The following is a 24,221-nucleotide window of genomic DNA, read 5'->3' on the forward strand; positions in this document are numbered from 1 at the left end:
TGCTGATTACAGCATTCTGATACTGTGGGTTTCCATACACCAATATTTGCAGTGAGAATGGCTTCATGGACTCGCTATACTTTATATATACTTTTTAGTCCTCTCAAAATAAATCACACATATGCCTGAAGAGATTTGATAATGGGAAAGCGTTTGCTTTAAATCATTACCCAATAAATATTTATAAGTATCATTTAATAACTTTGTACACCATGTCCCATTAAAATAATCATCATTTGTAAAACATGAGAGGATATTAGGTAACAATAAACACATTTATTAAAAGTTTTGCACCACTTTCTTGAAATATAAAGCAAACTCCTGGTTCACAAATGCCTTTCAACTTATCAGCTGCCAGTCCTGTCCATAAAATGGTGATAAAATGTGATCTTTAACTGACTATAACCAATCCTTCCAGGACCTTTAAACTTGTCTTTATGAATACTATCATAAGGTCATGGAAGGTTGATTGGTCATGGACAGTTAGAGATCACAAAAATGACTAGCTGATAGAGACATTTTACACTTTACACATCAAGAGAATGGTGCAGAACTTTTAATAGATGTACATCATATTGGTAAGTTACCCACTACCTTCCCCGCATACATTACAGAAAACATAAAGTAAAGTGGCCTATCCCTTTACGTCTGCCCTGAGTGAGAGGATTAATGTCTCACTTGATAGATTTAACTTTACAGACCAACTGATCCTAAATTTCAATCCAAACCTTTTTGATGCCAGAATTTTGGGTAAAGGGGTTAATAATTGCCCCCAGCATAACATGAGAAACTCATCAATGCTAATACACAGATTTTACGACAATATTTAGAAAGCAAAAACCTGCCTACAGTTGTGTGACTGTTATTTACATGCTTTTGCACATTAACAGAAAATTTAGTAAATTCAAGCACCAGAAGTTGACATTTATTACACTGCAACTAAATGTAAACGGCAACATTAGGGCATTGAGAGGTAATGGGGGCAATTCAAGCTATAAAGTGATCAAGAAACAAGGAATTTGTGATGCTCCAAAGAGATTCATAGATGAATGAATGGAATCATATAGCAATCGTGCTATATAAATAAATGCTAGAACTGATCATCCACTAGAAGCGTTGCTAATTGAACAGAAAGAATACCATCATGATGGGCCGCAGCACACTCCATTAAATCAATGTTATACGCTAGTTACAGGTGTCTGAAACAGGAACCTCTATTAACCAGTATATTAAACTCATTTAGCTACGGCCTTTAGAGTAAAATTTTATGCTGATGGAAACTGTAATAAGATCTTTCAGTGTGGAAAATAAAATTCAGTCATTTCAATGAGATGTGGCAGACATGGTATAGTCTACCACTGTCAATATATTTCTATTCAAGAATTCTAGTTCTAGTGTAACGATACCAAGAGATTTGGCATGCTCTATCATTTTGTACTCCCTGTAACTCGAGGTGGTGCAGAGGAAGTGTTAGCAACCGGGCCTAAGAGGCATAGGAGGCCCATATGGTGTACCTTTCCTACATAAGACTAGTACTATAAACAATACATTATAATAGGGGGCCTGGTGCATGTTATGAACTGGGGCCCGACAGCTTCAAGTTACGCCACTGCTCCCTGAAGATAAATTGTCATCGAAAAAGGGACTTTATTCCCTCATACCAGTGAAAACAGTGACCGATTTGGCAAGTATTTAAAGGGTATGGGGAAGGCCATGTTTAGTTAGGCAGATAAGTTTATGGCTAATGCCTGTAAAACAATGCATTAAATAAATGGAATTCCGAGAATACTACAAATATTTTTTTGGTGTACTGACATGATATTACATAAAGCAGGTCACATTATAAGGACTATTTTATATGGTTTTCTTAAAAACATATGGTGTTCCTAAAACAGTTACTCTTGAGCCACATATAACATGTTGATCCTTTATAGCTTCAGATATCCTTCTGCTTTACTGATTCTAGGGAGGTCATAGCATAATTATAATGATTAGATCATTGGGTCAAAACCATATCAGTGTTATATATAAATTCAATAAGGGGAGTACTGTATATACAATCAATAAGGAATGACAAAGTATATTAATTCTATAGGCGGGCACTGAATATACCTTCAATAAGTGGGGAACTTTATATATAGTCAATATAGGGGGTGCTGTATATGCATTGAATAAGGAGGTGGGCGCTGTATGTACAAATCAATAAGGAGGGCGCTATATATACATTCAACATAGGGGTGCTGTATATATAGGAGAGCTACCAGTCTTACTAGTCTGGCAACTATTATAGAAAAAGTGTACTAATTGATAGTACAGCTAAAAATAAAAAGCAGACATTTCAATACCACTAAAATGGAAACTAGTTGAGAGAAATTAAACTAATGTTTTCTTAAACTAACCCAGCAAATACAAAATAGGGGTTAAAATTGTAATACCAATTAAAGAATCAAACCAAAATCTAAAAAAAGAGGTCATAATGTGCTATGACCTGCCCTTTACCTTACCTTTCCATGTCTGCTTAACTCAAATACAAAAGCATCTAAGCCTGTAAATCTAATTTTCTAGCTTCCCTCTATAACTATTATGCACATAATGCCATAAATGGATTAACACTTGTCAAATGGAAATACTCATTTTTGGTGGCATGTAGTCAAAAAGAACTCCTCAAAATTTTCACAAAGTAAAATGGTGTATTAAAGGTTTTTCAGAGTTTTTAAAAAAGCTAAATAAGGCTGGATTCACACTGCTGGGCACACATTAGTGTGCTGGGAGAGGAGGAGGTGGTGAGAGCCCCCCCGGCCCTCTCAAAAGGGATATATGGCGCAAGGCAACGTATGGCGCGAAAAGATAGGGCATGTACTGAGCGGTATGGTGCCACACTTGTGCTGCACCGTACCGCTCCCGAAGGGCACCATGCACCCAATGCCGTCTATGGGGGACGTATATCGGCCATATGGACGTCGACCGTATATACGTCCCCCATTCAGCAGTGTGAATGTAGCCTAAGGGGATGACATGGTAGAAACAAATTTGCATGGTGAATTGTCTTTTGTAGTCACATGACTTGGTGCAGCCATATTACATATAGAAACTGTATGTGACGGATTGCACACAAATGGCATATTGCCATTGAGGCGATTGGCTGTAGCGGTCACCTAAAAACAAATGAAGCAAAATCATTACCAGTCTGGATTGAAAAAAAAAGCATTACATTTAGTGAAATATTCCGATACATTCAGAAAAATGTACAGTTTTTGGAGATGTATGTTCTCTCCAAATTTCCATGAGTAACTGTGCATATGAAAAGGCACTCCAAGTGTACCCATTCTATTGGCCACTTTTGTGATGTTTCCATTGTAAGTGGTGTGACATATTACTGACAAATAATATTTCTCCTGACCTGTTATTATCACGTAGCTACAGAGGCAGCACAGGTGACTATTTTCCGGTGAATTCGCCACACAGTGTTTGCATTGTCCTTCATTGTGTAATGGCTGTCCTTGGCTGAATCCCCAAATCTCAATTAATGTGACACTAATTAGCTTTGTGACATTTGCTAAATTTTAATTAAATAAAAATCTCAATTGAGCCTTGTAGTGCGATAAAAATACTTAAAAGGGGGATAAATACACCCTCCTGGACTTCTACCAAATCGTTAATAAGCCATGTGCACAGCACTTATGGGGATTGCACCTGTGAGAGAATAAGAGCATGCTCATATCTCTACAGAAAGACCTTTAACTTAAGTTATTGAGTCATATTTATAACTGGATATGCAATAATTAAGATTGCACTGTCCTATAATAATGAAGGATCGTGTATATAAAAAGTTCTGAGTAGTATTACATACTATGAGGGAGATTCATCACTACTTCTACGACAGTTTTCGGACTTAGAAGCAGTTAAATAATCGCAAATTCTTGTGCATCGCAAACTTGTGATTAAACTAGCGAATACGCCACCTCCACACCATGTGGTTGTGGAGGGGCGCGGCGGCCGATGAAGGTGGCGGACATGGGGAATTCCCGCCCAGTGCCTGTGTTCTTTATCATAATCCTTCCACTACGTGTTTCAAGATTTGACATTAGTGAATGGTAACACAGGGGCTCTGTCAAAAAAAGGCTTTACACATGATATGCTAACCAATATGTGGTGTATGTCTAGACATACCTCTTCAAATAAATGAATATAGCTACGTAGGAATAAAAGCATACATAATAAACAGGTTACTTGTCAACAATTAGACCATTGATTAGTGGGGGACAACCTTGTTTGGAAACTTAGTATAATATTTTTTTTTTAATAGATATAGTTATAGGAAGATGGTAAGTATATCTTCTTGTATTTTTTGTGCAGTACCCCACTATAGATCACAGCTTTGTAATAACCCTTCTTCAAATCATAGTTAGTAAGCAGCACATTTCCATGTGTAAAAGGGTGACTGCTTGCAACAATTACTTAATAAAATGAGGGCAAATAATTTGTTCTATTCTATACAGCGGTGAGGATTGCCCTGTATAAATGCAGCCAATGAAGAGGCATGGACTGGGGACCATCTTTCCGGGGATCTTCCATTCCTGATTATTGTCCATGTGGAAGGACATGGATGATAACGCTGAGGAAGTACAAAGGAGGCTAATATGGTACAATATTGGACCAAGCAATTCTTCTAGCTAGTAAGAAAGCACAAAAGTAGCCGTTTGCAAAAATGTTACTTGAAACACCCTTTTGCATAAGTAGTGTTGTAACGGCATATCTGGAGGCCCAATAAAGATGCAAATATATAGCAAATATTACTTGGAAATATGTGAAATACTACTCCCATATCTGCAAATATAAAATGATTAAAATTGTATAATTAATTATATTGGCCTTTTCACATAGCCCTGATCCTTCTCTACCAGCTGAGCACCTGTTTGACCTTATGATATGGTCACCTGCTGTTGCCTCCACAAAAGAACTTTCTGGTTCAGCAAAGTGGAAAGTCTTGTGTGCGCAGAAATGATTTGCTCTACTGAGCCCATTCTGGAACCATTTACATATAGATTTCCAAATTTTTACCTGAAACGTTTTGGATGAAAGAAAAACCCATTGCTCCTTATTCCACTATTAACGTCTTCCAGTAACTTTATTTTTGCAGAATTATCTTCTTGGAAAGGTTAGTTAGTCAGAAGTAAAACCATATAAATCGTGAGGACAGAGAAGAAAGGCTGCAGACCAAATACATGAGGAAACAGGGACATGAAAGTCACAGTGACCCTGTGTATTACAGATCACAGTGGAAATTAAATAAAGCGGTGAAGGGAGCAGTAAATATTCAAACACACAAAATTCAAGAACTTCTGCTCTGCATAATGGCTTCTGACAAGGAAGGGCTGAGGGCCGAGCTTCTCACTATAGACTACATGATGTTAGAATAAAAGCACTCAGACTTCCTAGCACTTTTACATTGCAGTCTTAATATTGGGACTTGGATCCTGACAACATATTTCTGTTATAACCATATTTGCCAGCATTACTCCAGCCGAAATGAATTCTTCATTGTCCAATATGGGACATTTATGGTTTTGTAATAGAGATCTCACATCCACAAAAAACAAATCTTCACAAAGACTCAGTTGTCATTTATAATGTCTCAGTTATTATTACTGAACATTAATTGGTGTTCCCATCATATGCGTTTATAACATAACATCATAAATTAATCACTAGGCGTAGGTAAGTGGGTGACCGAAGCCTAGAACCCTAGTAGATCAGTTGCTGGAAGAGATTGTGCTGCTTCCATGAATACCACTACAAAGGCCAGTAAAATCATGTCCATTTGTTCTTGTTGCAGCTCCGCTCATTTAAGTGAACAGGGCCGAACTGCAATACTCACTGCAGCCACCATACTATGTGGCAGTAGGTTACAAGACTTCAGGATCAGCTGCTAAATCTGCTATAACTTTATATCACCTACTGTTTGGCTTACAATTTTGGTGAAATTTGTTGCGTTTTAAGAAGGTTTGGATCCCAGAAAACTAAGCATTTTTTTTAATAGGATCCACTCAATACTGGCATTGCCAGCCTTTAGGCATCACTCCGATACAGAAAATCTGCCGAGGGCATCATAGACCCTATTTGCCTGAAGTAGTATTTAAGCATGAGGTCAGGGATACTACTTACTGCCCCAGATATGCGCAGACCTCACAGATCTAGGAGACTAACTATGAGCACATAAAAAGAACTGGAGCTGGATAGAACATGGATATACAAAAAATAAATCCTACAACACTATTAGTATAATATTATTATTGAAATAGTATTCTAGAATGTTTGTTAACTACAGTATTATAATATGTTGATTTTACATATTATAATGCAGTACTAAGCATTTTGTATACTAGGTTTATTTTATATAGAATACATAGTACATAGTATTTTAGAATACTATTATATAATATGTTTCTTGTGTCTAGTAATTCAGAATATTTATATGTTTATAACTGTATAGTGAAAAAATACTGTTAAGTATAACACAATGAGGCGTGTGTATTCCTGTAATGTATGGTGTATATATGTTATTCCAGCACGGGGACTGCACCTTTAAACTGGTCCAGGCAGCAGACTGTGTACACATCATTTTGCATACGTCTGCTCAGCACAAACGAGGCAAGACACGTTATTAGCCCTGACTGGTGCAACAGCACAGCTTGTCATATCGTGTTATAGTCCTAGAGGCCAACACAAATCCTAAGCGAGCAGCTCAACTGACTGGTTATAAGCTTTATTAACCCCTTACATAACCAAGCCCTTGTAAGCATGTAGGATACACAGGGATACAGCATCCCCACATATTAAGCCTACAACATAAAGGACATTTCTGTTCTCCGAGTGGGTGCAGAGAGAGCTTTTCCCTACATATATCTTACATTTAGGTCCAGAATGACTACAATCCACAATAAATGTAATGTTTTAGAAATATGATATAAGTAGTAATCATGAAGAAAGACATGCGTATGACATTTGAGAACACTGCAATAAGCAATGTGCTACAATTTTCCCACTTTGGAATAGCTGATAACAAGGAACAATACGTTGTATTTCAGAACACATGAAAAGAAGTGAGAATACAAGCAGTCCCCGACTTAAGGGCACCTGACTTACAGACGACCCCTCTGCTCACGGTGACCTCTGGTGAAGCTCTCTGGATGCTTTACTTTAGCTGCTATAATCTGATGTAAGGTTACTGTAATGAAGTTTTATTGATAATCCTTGTTCCCATGACAGCACACAATTTTAAAAATCCAATTGTCAGAGGGACAAAAAAAAATTTGTCTGGAGCTACAATTATAAAATATACCAGTTAAGACTTGCATACAAAATCAACTTAAGTACAAATCTAAAGAACCTATCTGGTACATAACCCTGGGCCTGTACTTCAGGTTACCTAGAAATATGTTGACAGCCTAACAGACTGTAAATTTTAGCCTTTTCTATGTTTTTTTTTCAACTGGTCGATTCTCATGCACAACCCTTGACCTTTACAGACCTTATGTTCCGCAGTACAAAAATAAACTTTTCAGGTGCGCTCAACATGGGTGCCAAATCCCCACCTCGCTTTTCTGCTGTGACATCAATTTACTTTGCATTTACTAGAAATCCTGTTATGCAAACATAAGCCATTACAATAAAAGAAACAAAAGATGTATTTTTATCCAGACCTATAACCCCCCTCAACCTCTGTCAGCATTGAACTAACTAATGGTATGTATGCTAAACGCTATCTTTTAAATTACATTCTCTAACACAGGCGTGTGTCTTTAAGAGACAAATGAAATATTAATAGAGAGAATATTTGCAGATCTGTCTCTTAAATGACAGTACAGAGGGGGGTTTAAACCTGCCTCCGGCGAGCCGCAGGGCCCTTCCAATCCATTTAATGCGAGGATTCTTTTTCTCTGTCTGACAGAAGCACTGCTCCTTTCCCTGGTTCTGTAATGCTGACTTGGCTGCTGTCGCCCAGGAAAGAAGTGGTTAAGTGGAAAAAAAAACTTGTTTGTTTCACAAACACTGTTTCACCTTTCACATTTGATACTGATTCTCCCTGTCATTGTGCAATCACACAGCACAATGCGGCTCTCCGTAATACATCCCAAAACATATTTTCTAGTCTTGGCCAAAACTTGTGATTTCTTTCTATTCAATGCATGGAAAGGAGCCACTAAATTAGGCACATATTCAGAAGCAATTATATTACAAGAGACAAGTTTGTGGGAGCGTAGAAAATCAATGATGGGATACAGAAGATTCTCCAATGGCTACAATTCTATTTTATATCTATACGATATATTGGATTTCAGACGCTTCCTGATTCATCAATATACAGAGGCCTGACCAGCCCAGTGGAGGAATAAAGGCATACAGTACATAAGTGACATTTAATTAAACAGAAGCCGCTCCTCTCTGTTGAACAGAGCAATACAGGAATGAATTTGGCCTCACGGATTTGCAGATGATGATTTATATATAATTTAAATACGGCTCCTGCCGTGCAGTCAGCCGCATGAATCAGGAGAGATATGCCAGCTAGGTAGTTTATTACCCTGCATTGCGTGGTCTCTCCTCGTGGTTGCTGAAGGGTTAAACCTGCTCCATCACATGCATACACATAAAAATTGGTTCATGAGTGCTACACATTAAGATTACAATGAAAACATAAAAAGATTAATTTAGCATTTGCCGGGGTACATGGGATTTGGAATGAGTCATGGTCCACAAGTGCGTGCAAAACACGCAATGGAAACGTAATATTACACGCCAGAAGCTAGGTCTCTTTTTAGCTGAAGGTCCTCAGGATGTCCATGTACCTCAATAAAGTTGTACTACTCCTAAATAAATAGGCTAATCATCTATTTCACAACCATTACAATAGGCCATGTGCCCAGTAACATGCACACTGCGCTTTGTCTAGCATTCAAGTTATTTTAGTGTGCTGATGTACAGTATGATGATATATGCTATCGATATAATATTGGTGGGAGTCATACATCCAGCATGGTCACCCATAAGTTGTTTGCCAATGCTTTCACTGCAGAGAATGATGATGGAAGCAAATCTCTCCTTCCAGTGTAAAGGCCTTGTCTAGGTACTGCAGCTCAGCATTTGCTGGATAGGATATCCATGTGAATAACCCTTTTAAAGGGAACCTACCACCACAAATCTACCTATAAAGGTAGATTGGGTGATAGGTGGATCAATGGGACGTGAGGATAGCCCTTTTAAGGGCTAATCCTCACGTCCCTGCACTTTTTTAATAACTTTAATTTGGTATTTATTCAAATTTACTTATGCGGCTACCGGGGCGTGGAGTAGCCGCATATGAGATTACACGAGGCGGCTACTCCACGCCCCGGTAGCCATTTTACCCCTCCTACTCACCCATCTTCGGCCCTCGTCCGGCGATCCTGCCGTCTGCGCATGCGCAGAAGAGCAGGCCCGCGCCTGTTTCGGAGTTGTGACCGCGCAGGCGCGGGCCTGCTCTTCCGCGCATGCGCAGACGGCAGGATCGCCGGACGAGGGCGCGCAGCTACGCGGAGCTGCGCGCCGAAGATGGGTGAGTAGGAGGGGTAAAATGGCTACCGGGGCGTGGAGTAGCCGCCTCGTGTAATCTCATATGCGGCTACTCCACGCCCCGGTAGCCGCATAAGTAAATTTGAATAAATACCAAATTAAAGTTATTAAAAAAGTGCAGGGACGTGAGGATTAGCCCTTAAAGGGCTATCCTCACGTCCCATTGACCCACCTACCACCCAATCTACCTTTATAGGTAGATTTGTGGTGGTAGGTGCCCTTTAAAGGACGTAAAGAGGTTGTCCAGTATCATTAAAGGAGATTTACCACCAGGATGAAGTATTGTAAACCAAGCACACTTACATGCTGGTGTGTGCCCCTTCTGGCAAGATCCACTCTTCTTTTAGCTTATTATGCCCTGGTTGTAAAAAAAAAAAAACGCTTTAAAAATAATGCAAATGAGCCTGAGGGCTCCAGTCTCCTTTAACATCTATGGAGCCTGGAGCCCCTATGCTCATTTGCATAATTGTGAAAGCCTTTTTTTTCTTAAAAACCAGGGCATAAAAAGCCAAAAGAAGAGTGGATCCTGCCAGAGGGGGCACACACCAGTATGTCAGTGTGCTTGGTTTACAACCCTTCATCCTGGAGGTAGATGTCCTTTAATGTTAATAATGTTATTGTTTGTTTAATGAAACGTTATACAATTGTACAATACATTTTCTGAGGTTTTTTAAAACTCTTGCTTTCATTCTATAGGAAGTTTACTTCCGGAGGATACACAACGGTCCATGGTCATGGGATGTCACACAGGTGAACAGCTCATTATAACACAAAGCTCTGATTACATTTAATGAGCCGTGCACCTGTGTGACATCACATGGCCAGAGACAGATTTCTATACAATAGTAGTAAACTATGAAGCTTTTATTAGCATGACAGCAAGCAGAGATCTAGAGATGAATTGATAGAAAAAGTATATTGGAATATTATACAACTTAAACATTCATTTATGGAAACTGGACAACCACATTAAAGTATGGATGAACTCTAGCTTATACATTAACTGTGCTGTACTTTACTAACCCATCCCAGTCTGTTGTGGCCCTAAAATTTTCTTCCTTTTGCAGCTAGGTCCAAGGAGAGGCAGCCATTTTCAATTACTATAGATCTAGCTTCTAGTCAAGACAGATTTTAGAAGATATTAAAATAGACTATAGGCAAGGAGGAACAACAGAGAGACAAAGTTTGATTCTCATGGAAAAGACTGGAGAGTGGTCATTTTTTTATTTGTATTTATAAAATAGTTTTATAGGATTATTTAAAAAAAAACAGAACAACCTCTGTAAATCCAGTATACTGAGTGATGTAGGAAAAACAAGTCAGCAATAACCAAGTGGTTAACCACATCTCCCAGTAACATTACTACTACATTGTTGCATAAAATAAAGCCATTACTGTACTCCCCTCCATTACCATTGCACTTTAATATTTAATGTATTTTCCTTCTCCTTGGCTTGATTTATGGAGAAGTTACATGTGCTATGATTACAACAAGCTAAATAATATCATAGGTGCTTATTTCGCACAGTTTAACCTTCATTAGTAGATGCCTTTCACAGGCTGGTAATAGATGTACTGTAATTCCCAGACACGTGATGAACAGACATTACAATCAAGCCTCTTTAGTCGGGAGTTAATCTGCATTATAAACCCAGCTTGACCCAAACTCTTATTTTCATGCCATTGGAATTGCTCCCTAAATCCGGACAATGATTTACCTAAGAAATGCGAGGGGCATGGGAATAAAGCGATATATTATTTATTAACCAGCAAGACCTTTCCTGGAGAAGACATTATTAACATATATGAGCACTCTGTGTTGATGGTAGACAACCATATTCAGCATGGTGGGAGTTAAAAGGAACACATAATAAAGAGAATTGCATAAGAAGTGAAATCACCCAGAATTTAGACAAAGGAAGCTGTATTAAAATAGAGGCCTATTGAAATAAGTGAAAAGGGCCTTATCAGACCCTGTCATATCTCTCACTGAGCTGGTGCCACTGGATATGGAAGTCTGTTTCAGCTGAAAGCCCCAGTGCTGCGGCTTAACCATTTCAGTACCGGATGTAATAAAACGATAGAGAAAAAAAAAAGCTTAGGCGAAAAATGTCCAATTGTTTTGCTGAACTCTGATCCTGCATTAAATTCTTGCATGTGAGTCATGTTCACACAGATAAGGTATTCCACTGTTGTATTTTACCATAGTTGCAGAATTTTAGTTTAGAATTTTAAAAAAAAAAAAATCCATCACCGATTATAATTCCTGTTTTAATGTTGTCGTGATGCGACAAACTGAATTAAAAAAAATACATTTTGAAAAGGGGAATAAAGTCGAAAAGAAAAGATCTTATTTGTACTTACACTTTCGAGGCTCCAGTCCCTTGTTTGAACATACAAGGTGCTTTACTGGAGGATTTTGGGTTCTTTGAAGACAGGCCAACATGGTTACAGGGACTTATGGTCACCTAGGCAGATGGTCACACTGCAAAAAGAATTAATAACATTAGTTGATAAACTACTGACCGGAGTTAGGATTAAATTCATTCTTTAATATCAAAGGAAAAAAAGAGCATTAGCTGCCTAGAAACATCCATCTTGAAAACACGGAATCGTCCCTAGAAATTAGAAGCTGCTGGCAATTATAAAAAAAAACCGCAAATTGAAATCCCACAATATGAAGACTGCAGCAACATGATCTGTTGACAGGAAAAGTCTGCTGCGTGTTATTCACAGAAAGGGGAGATTGCAGCCATCTACATCCGTGACTGTGAAAAGCCCTCTGTTACTTGCCACATCAATTATGTGGCTGCAATAAAGTCATCCATATTATAAGAACACACAGTTAAAATATTTACACAGGCAAGAAACTTCTCACAGTATTAGAATATATTAAAGAGTGTTACCAGCTCTTCATCTACAAGGGTCCTCTAGATTTCACATACATTATTTTTGTGCCTTAATGTCCCTTAGCCCACGGGTCATCCTCTCCTACCACATTACCAAGTAATTTAAATAATTTTGGTTTCTAGTAAGACTATATTAAAAACAATATTATTGTAACTGCAATTGTAACTTTCTAGTCATAAACAATTGAAGGCTCCATTCTGTATATATTATATTGTATATGTTGTTAAAAAAGTGAATTAGAGTTGCTTGCATTTACTTGATCTGGATGATGATCTGCATCATTTGTAATATTGAGCAAATCCTATGAAAAAATGATATATAAAGATTTTCTTTCAGTATTTGTGTGTAATGCATATTTTAGACCCATCATAACATAAATACTACTTAATTGAAGCCATAAGATGCTGATCTCCATTAAATGTATATTTAAGCCAAACAAGCGCATATGCTGAAGATAAATACATACATTCAGATGATTACATTTGTTATATTAGTGGCCTTTTAAGATTAATGTCAACAGGTTTTCCATCTATTCCCTGACAGTCAAAGCTAAAACAACCCTGAGCAATTTACTTTAAAGTAAACATTTCAAGACTGAAGTAATTGGAGATAAACACTCCTAAGCATCAGTGGGAGGAGGGCATGTGATCTTTACCTTCTTGTATCTGCAACATATATATTCTAACGAGCACTCCCGTGAAAGGGTTAATGAGAGAAGAAAGAAAAGGTGGGATCACAGAACTTTAATATCAATCCATGGTCAGTCATTTTCTGTATTTGCTCCATGGTACAAGAATGAAAAATATTAAAGGAGTCATCGCATCTAGTGTATAAAAGTACTTATCTTTTATACAAAGAGCTATATTTTATCCCATAAAGCTACTAGAAAACTATTTAAACTATTTTATGTTCTAGAATACATATTTTTTTTGTTTACCATTGATTTATGATTTAAAAATAATGCATTTTTGTTATCTAGACCTTCTTGGAAATATATTAATATTTTTATGGAAAACCAATTCTGAAGATAGAAATCTAGCGGGGAGTAGTAAAACATTGAATTTTATGCAAAAATCATAAAACAACATACACATTCGTATCGGTCGTCTCCATGTGTGCTCTTATAAAATTCTATATTTTACTGTATCCCATTGGATGCTTGATTTTTATTTCCATATTTGAATTTCTATGGACACTCAACTACCTCAATGGATATTTCGTACACTTGGCTGCTGATATCTCAATGCTATAACCATCCATCTCCATATACCCTTATCCTCCAGTCTTCCCAACTCTCTCTTCATCCCCTTACCCCTATCCATCTCTCAATCTCCATATCACTCTATATAAATATCTATTTTCTCTATTCCTCTCCTTAAGCCTTTCTCTTTACCTCTATCCCTCCCTATCCATCCATCACCCTATCCCTCTCCTTATTCCTCTTTCTTTACCTCTATCACTCTAACTATCCATTCCTCCCTATCTATCTATCCATCTCTGTATCCCTCTATGGGATAGAGGGAGACGGTCCGGATTGTAACTACAATTGTAAGTACAATTCGCACTATCAAATCATAGGTTATTAATACAGAAGATATCAAATTATGATGGTGTCAAATTAAGATATCATATACAATGTAATACATTTGCCCTTATGGGTAAAACTAACAAATTTTATTTAGTATCCTCTAAAAAAGTGGCCTTCCCCCTTCCATGCAAAGACCTTGGTGGTATGTATTGTTTTATTTTTTACACTGGTATTATATTGCCATATTAGGTGCTGCTAATTTGACTTGTGTTTATCTGTACCTCATTGCACCGTCTTCAACAGCACTTGTGGGGCCAGGTCTATGGAGGGAGTACAAACTGATGGTTATTATGACACGTTTAGGATATTTACACACAAAATAGTGTGGTTTTAATTGATTTTAGAGCATAGTAAATAAAAGGAGTGAGGTTTTACTCTGGTTTAGCCCTCTATTTTACACAAGTTTTGTGTAGTTGCTTCCTGATATGTATTACTGGCATTACAGCAGTCATTTGTTACCAGTTTTCATGTCTTAGAAAACATTTGTTCTCATGGCTCACATCTCCAGGAATGGTATTTTTATCCACAGAAAACGGATAATAAACTTGGTCAAGATACATACATGTTTAATCAGAGGTATGTACAACACAAGGTTAGCAATTGTTTCTATTTAATCCTGTGCTGAACTGCTGCTTTCACAGTTGCTAGAAGTAGATGAATGGCTTCATTATACAAATTTTCACTGCTGCATCCTACCAGAGCAAAACTCTCAAGCAACGCAATATACACAGACTGTTCTCACTTGAAAACGTGACATAAAAAAAAAAAGATGGTTTTCTTCACAGATAAGAGAGCATCTAAAAGATAGAAATGCCACTATACGAAAAACTAGCCACACACAACAAGTCATCATACATATATTAAATACAATTTGACGTTTCCCTATGTAGAAGCCATTTTACTGACATAGATTGTCACAGGTGCCCCCGCAATCCATGTCCCGCAGGCACATAAGTGCCCCTCTGCGTTGCTCTCCACGCTCACACTCTCGTCCGCTCTGGTCCACGCACATTTTAACACTCCCTAGGTTGCGTTCGCACCAGCACTCTAAGATAAAAAGGGCCAGCGCCACGCTGATTGGCGCTGGCACTCCCGGGTTTCCTTATAAGGCCGGCTATTTCCATGATTCCCTGACGGATCTTTGCGCTCATTGCCATAGAGAAAGCTTCCTAGTGTGTTCCCGGTTGTTTCGATCCGCTGCTCCGCTGAATTCCTGTTGAGACCTCGGACCTGACCTCTGCATCTCTGCCTACGCTGACTTTGTGCCTGTTCCAGACGTTGTTCCTGGACTCCAATTCTGTACCACAACCTCGGCTGCCACCGCAGGCCAGTCGCACCTGTGGAATGACCTGGTGGTACCCTGCCGCAGCAAGAACATCCTGCTTTGCGGCGGGCTCTGGTGAAGACCAGGTGCCACTTAGATTCCGGTCCAAGGTGTCGGCTAGTACCATCTCCCGCGATGGTCCGGGGGGTCCACTGACCCAGAACCCTGACATAGATGTTAGATCAGTTTTACCTTAATCTTTATTGTTCAACATTTGTCACTCATTCTTCGTAAGATAAGTTTAAAGGAGAAATGTAATCAAATATGTCTTCTGATAGGTCACAGATACAGTTAATAGGACCACAGAGGAAGTGAATGAAAGGACTTTTTATAGGAATTTGGCAGTGTGGATTTTGTTATTGACAATGCTCTGAAATGTGGTCATCTCTGATAGAAGGCCTGGTGCATGAGTTTGTATACCCATTTTATGTGACACACTATGCAGCTGATGTTGCATTGGAAACTACAACTCCAAATACCAAAAAACAAACTTCATAGCTCCTCTTCATGCAGAATTAGCAGCACAGAGAGCTGGGCATCTTGCCCTAGCACTCTGGCCTGCTAATTGTAAGTCTTTTGTTCAGGTGATCCTAGCGTGTGAACATAAAAGAACAACATAGCCGAGATTGGGATAAAAAGGAGTGCAGGTGAGTATCTGTAGTTTGTTTTTTTGTTATTCCTAGTGGTCGTTTTCCTTTACACTAAGGCATCAAATTACTTGGGGCAGCACGGTGGCTTAGTGGTTAGCATTACAGCCTTGCAGCACTGGGGTCCTGGGTTCATGTCCCAGGGTGAAGTTTGTATGTTCTCTACATGTTTCATGGGTTTCCTCCAGGTGCTCTGATTTCCTCCCACACTCCCAAAACATACTGGTAGGTTAATTAGATTGTGAGCCCCATTGAGGACAGGAACCGATTTGGCAAGCTCTGTGCAGCGCATAATTTGTGTGTTCTATATAAATAAAGGAATTATTATAAATAAAATAAAGGAATCATTACTATACATGTATCCAGTCCATTGTTATGCCATTTGTCAGCTACATTAATAAGGAGATGTCAGGCATCGGGACTTGGAAAAAACAAGTTTCTGATAGATTGGAAAGGCTGAATTGTCTTGAGGCTAGGTCATTTAGAAGTCAGGGGTTCACAATCATCTGTAAAGAAAATTCATTTTACCCCTATAGGTGAAGTGTATAGCCCACATGGATACAATGTCAAGCTTCTTAATTATAATAATAATTTGTATAACTATACTAGCCAGGTCCTAATGATGCAATGACACAGAATCATCCTGAAAGCAATAGTGAAACATTAACTGTAAACTTTGACGCATTTGTTGCCAGTGACTGGCAAGTAGTCTAGGCACATTTACCCATCATCAATTCCTATACTTCCAATTCAATTAAAGTATTCTTAAGGTTCTAACAAGAGGTAACATTAAGTCTTGTATTAAAGTAATGGAGGTTTGCAAGCAGCAGGACTCATTTCACTGTGACATACATTTTTAGAATTACAGACTTTCCACGGTATGCAAAACACAAGCGATTTGTATCACTTAAACAAAGCAGTTCAGCAAAACTGATACAAGTTTTAAAAGGAGAAGGACAAAGCTGTTATTTAAAACCAGGCAGGTGTCTGCCGAGCTCCAATTGTAAACCGTCACTTCCTTTTTTTCCTTTATTCAGATTCTTAATGAGGTATTCATCCTTTGAAAGATATCTGCGCCACCTCCTTAAGATACTAATTTCACAACAAAATCCTCGTTACAGAGTAATTACTCTAAACGCCTGTCTAAATTCCATCTGTCCTCCTGCTCTCTCTCAAAGGCAAATGGAGGAGCTTGCAGTACGGTGCAGAACGCGCTGCTCATTTGTTTCTTTTCATTCATTTTTTGAATTCACTTTTTTATGGAAGTAGAAGTGATCATGTCAGAATTGATCCACTGAATCGGATCCATGGCCCATAGCAAAATAAGTTACTAAACACATTAGAACCCAACCACATATTGCAATAATTAATACAATCTAAAGTGGCCCCCCACTGGTTATACTAAAGGTAGCTTTAGTACCCTACGTATTTTAATTAAAGGGAACCTGTCACCAGGAGACCCATTTTTAGCACTCCCCCAGTCCCCACAGAGCATAGTACATACACTGCCAAAGTGTTTTTGTATTAGAAAAAATGATATGTTATATTGTACCTTTCATTAGCATCTGCTGTGTGACTAGGCAGTGCCAAGTGGGAGGGGCTGGAACGGAGAACAGAGTTCTCTTTAACTGAGAGTTGTTCAACTCTTTTGCTTGCCACTTTAATAACTTTGGCATGCATTACTAACAACCGAATAAGCACCCCCTATTAAATTCATGAATAGCACCATCCAAAACTGATGCTCGCCAGTGGAGTTTCCATTAAAGAGTTAATGAAAGATTTAAAAACAGAGAAAGAAATACTGCCAAAGAAATAATACCAAATTATTTTTCATGTATGACATACATACATACACACATATATATACATATATATACATATACACATACACATACACATATATACATATACACAGAGGTCGCATTAACGCCTCACCACGCGTCATAGACGCGTGATGAGGCGCAATTACCCCCCAAAATAATTGCCATGCGTAAAAGAACGCATGGCAATTATTTCCTGTAGCGCGCAGGCTGAGCGGCCCGGCGCGCGCTGCAATAGAGGGAAATGTTAGTAGCGCGATCACAGCGCGCGCCGGGCCGCTCAGCGGGACACGTGACACAGTGTTCTGTGTCAGCAGCGCTCCAGAGAGACCCGGAGCGGGAGCGCAGGCCCGGGAGACACGTGGACAGCGGGGCTGCGCTCCTCGGCTGTAGGATCCCGGCAGGACCGGAGACCAGCGCCAGGTGAATGCGAGGCCCACCTGTGGAGTGCACCGCGCTCACTGCACTCTGTGTGTGTGAGTGTGCTCTGTGTGTGTGAGTGTGCTCTGTGTGTGTGAGTGTGCTCTGTGTGTGTGTGTGCGCTCTGTGTGTGTGTGTAGTGTGTGCGCTCTGTGTGTGTGTGTAGTGTGTGCGCTCTGTGTGTGTGTGTAGTGAGTGCGCTCTGTGTGTGTGTGTAGTGAGTGCGCTCTGTGTGTGTGTGTGTGTGTGTAGTGAGTGCGCTCTGTGTGTGTGTGTGTGTGTGTGTAGTGAGCGTGCTGCTGTGTGTGTGTGCGTGTGTGTAGTGAGCGTGCTGCTGTGTGTGTGTGCGTGTGTGTAGTGAGCGTGCTGCTGTGTGTGTGCGCGCGTGTGTAGTGAGCGTGCTGCTGTGTGTGTGCGCGTGTGTGTAGTGAGCGTGCTGCTGTGTGTGTGCGTGTGTGTAGTGAGCGTGCTGCTGTGTTTGTATGTATGTGTGTGTAGTGAGCGTGCTGCTCTGTGTGTGTATGTATGTGTGTGTGTGAGCGTGCTGCTCTGTGTGTGAGCGTGCTGCTCTGTGTGTGTGTGAGCGTGCTGCTCTGTGTGTGTGTGAGCGTGCTGCTCTGTGTGTGTGTGAGCGTGCTGCTCTGTGTGTGTGTGAGCGTGCTGCTCTGTGTGTGTGTGAGCGTGCTGCTCTGTGTGTGTGTGAGCGTGCTGCTCTGTGTGTGTGTGAGCGTGCTGCTCTGTGTGTGTGTGAGCGTGCTGCTCTGTGTGTGTGTGAGCGTGCTGCTCTGTGTGTGTATGTGAGCGTGCTGCTCTGTGTGTGTATGTGAGCGTGCTGCTCTGTGTGTGTATGTGAGCGTGCTGCTCTGTGTGTGTATGTGAGCGTGCTGCTCTGTGTGTGTATGTGAGCGTGCTGCTCTGTGTGTGTATGTGAGCGTGCTGCTCTGTGTGTGTGTGTAGTGAGCGTGCTGCTGTGTTTGTGTGTGTGTGTAGTGAGCGTGCTGCTGTGTGTGTGAGCGTGCTGCTCTGTGTGTGTATGTATGTGTGTGTGTGAGCGTGCTGCTCTGTGTGTGAGCGTGCTGCTCTGTGTGTGTGTGAGCGTGCTGCTCTGTGTGTGTGTGAGCGTGCTGCTCTGTGTGTGTGTGAGCGTGCTGCTCTGTGTGTGTATGTGAGCGTGCTGCTCTGTGTGTGTATGTGAGCGTGCTGCTCTGTGTGTGTATGTGAGCGTGCTGCTCTGTGTGTGTATGTGAGCGTGCTGCTCTGTGTGTGTATGTGAGCGTGCTGCTCTGTGTGTGTATGTGAGCGTGCTGCTCTGTGTGTGTATGTGAGCGTGCTGCTCTGTGTGTGTATGTGAGCGTGCTGCTCTGTGTGTGTATGTGAGCGTGCTGCTCTGTGTGTGTATGTGAGCGTGCTGCTCTGTGTGTGTATGTGAGCGTGCTGCTCTGTGTGTGTATGTGAGCGTGCTGCTCTGTGTGTGTATGTGAGCGTGCTGCTCTGTGTGTGTGTGTAGTGAGCGTGCTGCTCTGTGTGTGTGTGTAGTGAGCGTGCTGCTCTGTGTATGTGTGTGTCTGTGTGTAGTGAGCGTGCTGCTGTGTGTGTGTGTAGTGAGCGTGCTGCTGTGTGTGTGTGTAGTGAGCGTGCTGCTGTGTGTGTGTGTAGTGCGCGTGCTGCTGTGTGTGTGTGTAGTGAGCGTGCTGCTGTGTGTGTGTGTAGTGCGCGTGCTGCTGTGTGTGTGTGTAGTGAGCGCGCGGTGAAGATGATTTTCATGTATGAATAGCGTCTGTTAACATTATATACAGCTAGAAGTTTTATATTTTTATTACAAAAAATTTAATACTCCTCCTCGGCTAAAAATACTCCCCAAAAATAGGAGGAGGAGTATTATTACCCTTCTGTAAAAATCTTAGTGCGACCTCTGCATATACATATATACATACATACATATACACATACACATATATACATACATATATACATATATATATACAAATACATATATGATATTAAAAACAAAGTTTGAGCCCTCTGAGAAATAAAATGGGTGTCATGGTGGAGGGAGACTAGGAAATGGTCAATCTATTGAAAGCTGCCTTCTTAACTGTCTCTACCAATAAATATCACACAGCAGATGACATGATCAGGAATAATGTAAATGTTCTGTAAAATGTCAGCCATTTCACTCAGCAACAATTGCAGCCAAGTCTTAAAACCCCTAAAATAGACAAATCACCAGGCACAGATGTCATACACAGCCGTATACTGATGGAATTATGTTTTGTGATATACACGACATTATATTTTTTATCTGAACTATTCTTAAGGAGAGGTTCTGTTCCCCAAATTCTTGTGAATTTGTTCCCCAAGACTGGTGCATATATGTGGAGCCTATATTCAAAAAATTATCAAAAAGCAATCCTGGAAACTATAGACCTGAGAAAATATTTGAGGGGTTTGTTAGAGATGCTATCCTGGAGTATCTCACTGTACATAACCTTACAACCCAGCATCAGCATGGTTTAGGAGGGAGGAGTGACCTCGAAGGGTTTACACAGTAGAGTTTCAATATTTGCAGATGATACTTAGCTCTGCAAAGTAATTACTATAAAGGCAGGTAGTATAATATTACAGAGGGATTTGTGAAAAGCTGGAGGATTGGGCAGAGAAATGGCTAATGAAATTTAATGTAAGTAAATGAAAGGTTATGCACTTGGGCTGAGGAAACAAAGAAGGTTGAAATTATGTTTTAAACAGTGATTACTTGGTAAAACTGCAGCAGAAAAAGTTTTGCGAGTATTGGTGGATGATAATTTCTTATTTTAGTATCCTGTAGCTGCTAATAAGGCAAATAAAATGACGGTATGTATCAAGAGAGGAATAGATGCTCATAAGAAAAAGACATGGATTCTTTACTGTAAGAGACTTACAAAACGATGTTGTGATGAATGATACTTTGTTTATAAGAATAGGCATCCAGGCCCCTCTTGGGCATGTACAAACATATCACATCTTTTGGGAATAAAACAATTTATTAATTGATCCAGGGAGTTATTCTAACTGCCATATTTGAGTCAAGAAGGAACTTTTCCTTTGATTCCGCCAATTGGTGCCTGCCAACGTTTTCTTTTGCCTTGGTCTGGATCAACAATCGATGACTTATAGGTTGAATTTGATGGGCCTGAGTCTTTTCCAAACCATATCTACAATGAACCAATTAAACTATACAAAAACTGCACCACTCTTGTACACGGGTAATGCATTGTATAGAAGCTCAACCCCATACATTACCATACAGCTCAGCTATTTTTAATGTACAGCAGATATGAGTTTTAAATTGTCTAACTCCTATTTGAGGAAAAAAAGTTTTTCCCCCAATAAATTAAATATATTGCAAAGTTTACTATTATCACCTCCATTATTATTTGATGAAATTAATAAAATATGCTCAAAAGTTTAGTTTCAGTGTAAGGCTACATACACATGGCTAGGTACTTGTCTGGACCGGATCCCAGGACGAGCACAGGGCCAGGTGGCACCACAAATGTGCCCAAATATAGGACATGTCCTATGGTATGTGGCTCCCGCCCAGCTTGGTTGTGGTGTGGCGAGACACTGTGGGGGTCAGATCACATCCCCCATTACAGTCTTGTGAATGAGACCTACAGATATTATAACAACCTGTGTAAATTGCAGGAACAACTGAGGAAAACAGGAACCAGTCTACATTAGTTTGAAAAAGACGGACATGGTAAAGATTATGACATATAGTGGGTTTATTATAAAGTCGTAGATAATAAACTTCTACAGTAAATGCAGTCTATGGATAGTGAAATTCTCTCCCCAATAAGTGCTACAATATAACCCTGCCCCTGTAAATTTCTACAGAAATCATATGCAGAAACACAGGACCCCCAGGACAAATCTACAACCATTTCTTTCCCAAATTAAAAAAAAAACATTTGCCAACAATGCAAGTCTGCCTCTGGGCAACCGCTCTTCCACCGTACGCTAGTAAATGAATCTGCTTCCTTACCTCCAAACAAGCATGCATGAACATATATATATCCATTAACTCTGTTGTTTCCACTACCCCATCTGCAAGCAGACTGCAGCCACTCAGTCGGAAACAGCAAATTATTGTGTTCTCAGGACTAATGACTGCCGAATACTTCTGACCTCTAATAGAAGAGAGGTTACAGCATAACGTGGCTTAATAATTAAAAAAAAAAAAGAATGAAAAATAATTCTTAAGTTGACCGAGAGTACATTTCATATGGAAGAGTTTATTTCAGTTTGATATGAAATAAACATATAAACTAAAATCTTCTTTATTTAAACATAAATTACTCTAAATTACTTCTAAATGTCCCAAAAATCTATAGTACCAAAAGATCAATACCTTAAAATTACCATTACTTTCTTTGCTATACGTTAGCTCTCTTTTGGTAGATCCTAGTGGCCTTGTCCTAGGAACCATAAGTACGGTTCATAGTCATAGACTGTCTAATTCTACTTATTCTCATAAGATAAGTCTATCGTGAGGGCAGCTGCTTATCCCCAATACGACCAAATTCCACAAATATTTTCTCATGTTAATTGTGAGATCTTATGGGGGACCCCAGGATATCTGTGGTGAAGAGCTAGTAAACAGTCACACGTCTGATGACTAATATGTAAAGATGATCAGTACACAGATTTCACACTAATGTCTGAACAATCATTTTTAAACATTTTGCCATGAAGTCCAGTGGCCATGCCCATCATGCTCTTAGGCATATGAATGAAGAAGGATTTCTCTGCATTAAGGACCAGGACACTTCATATGGTCATATGTTTTTTGTTTTTTTTTATATGTGAGCAGGGACCTCCCGCAGGCCGTTAAGCATCAGAAGTTTCTGGCACTCATGTTAATCTAGGAATTAGGAGTATCTCATTTCCACTTCTTTGGTATTCACTGAATGCTCAACAAGAGGTATATATTTTTTCCCCCTTACCTTGGCTATTGCCTATAGATATCTACAGAAGACCAGTTATTAAAGAAAAAACAAAAAACATACCGTATGTGTTACCTTTAATTCCTGACATAAGAACACATACGACAACTTTTTTTTTATAAAGCTGTGTATATTACAATACTCAACTCCTTCCAGTCGAGAAAGGACACATCTATATAAAGGCACAACCTTTCTGATAACTTATAGAGGTTGAAGTTATTTTATTTCAGTTATTAACATTTGGTTCTATAGCTCCAAAGAATTTGTTAGAGAAATCAAGGTCACTTCAACACATGAAACATGAATTAGTTAATCAGGGGTTATATTACTACCCGAAAGACTAGAGGTTACTAAGGACATGGTTTCATTTTGCCTGCAATAGCCAGGGCATACTGAAGATACATTGAAGGCTACAATCCGCCCTTAGGGGCAAGTTCATTGCAGCTGTTTTGTGAGAGGGATTAATCAGTGAGAAAGCAGAGAGATAGCATCTCTTGACATGAAGTGATCCTGGCAGTTCTGCTAATCATCAAATTAGATTTTCTGCTACAGTTGTCTATGCATAACTAAATCTGCAGTTGATGGGGTAGTGTGGGGGAGGAACCGGTAAGAATAGAGAGGAAGAGCCACAGGGGGGAGGGAGAGATCAGAGGAAAAACAAGAGCATACAGAGCACTGATGAAGAACACATGACTGCCTTTCTATAGCATCCCTCATATCCGGAGAACATGGAATGAAGAAGCAGGCAATTCATTTTATACAATGATTTCAGATCTGCTGTGGGTGGTGATGGCACGTGAGGAGGCCTCTACATGTCACATGTACATAACTTGGGGTTGCCGAATAGAGGGGATGAAATTTCCCAGCACACAGCAAACTTCCTATTCAATGAATAAACCATCCTGTCCAACA

General features: G+C 39.7%; 1 protein-coding gene across 1 annotated transcript in view; it reads right to left on the reverse strand.

Moving 5' to 3' along the window:
• Positions 1-24,221, reverse strand: part of FAM222A (family with sequence similarity 222 member A) — a 67,353-nt gene that overhangs the window by 13,564 nt on the left and 29,568 nt on the right. Inside the window, exon 2 of the mRNA XM_072147328.1 lies at positions 11,977-12,097. Within this exon, the coding sequence (XP_072003429.1) occupies positions 11,977-12,058 (82 nt within the window). The 5' untranslated portion in view covers positions 12,059-12,097. The remainder of the gene's footprint in view (positions 1-11,976; positions 12,098-24,221) is intronic.

This window comes from Engystomops pustulosus, chromosome 1 (genome assembly GCF_040894005.1).
Source record: "Engystomops pustulosus chromosome 1, aEngPut4.maternal, whole genome shotgun sequence".
Lineage (NCBI taxonomy): Eukaryota > Metazoa > Chordata > Amphibia > Anura > Leptodactylidae > Engystomops > Engystomops pustulosus.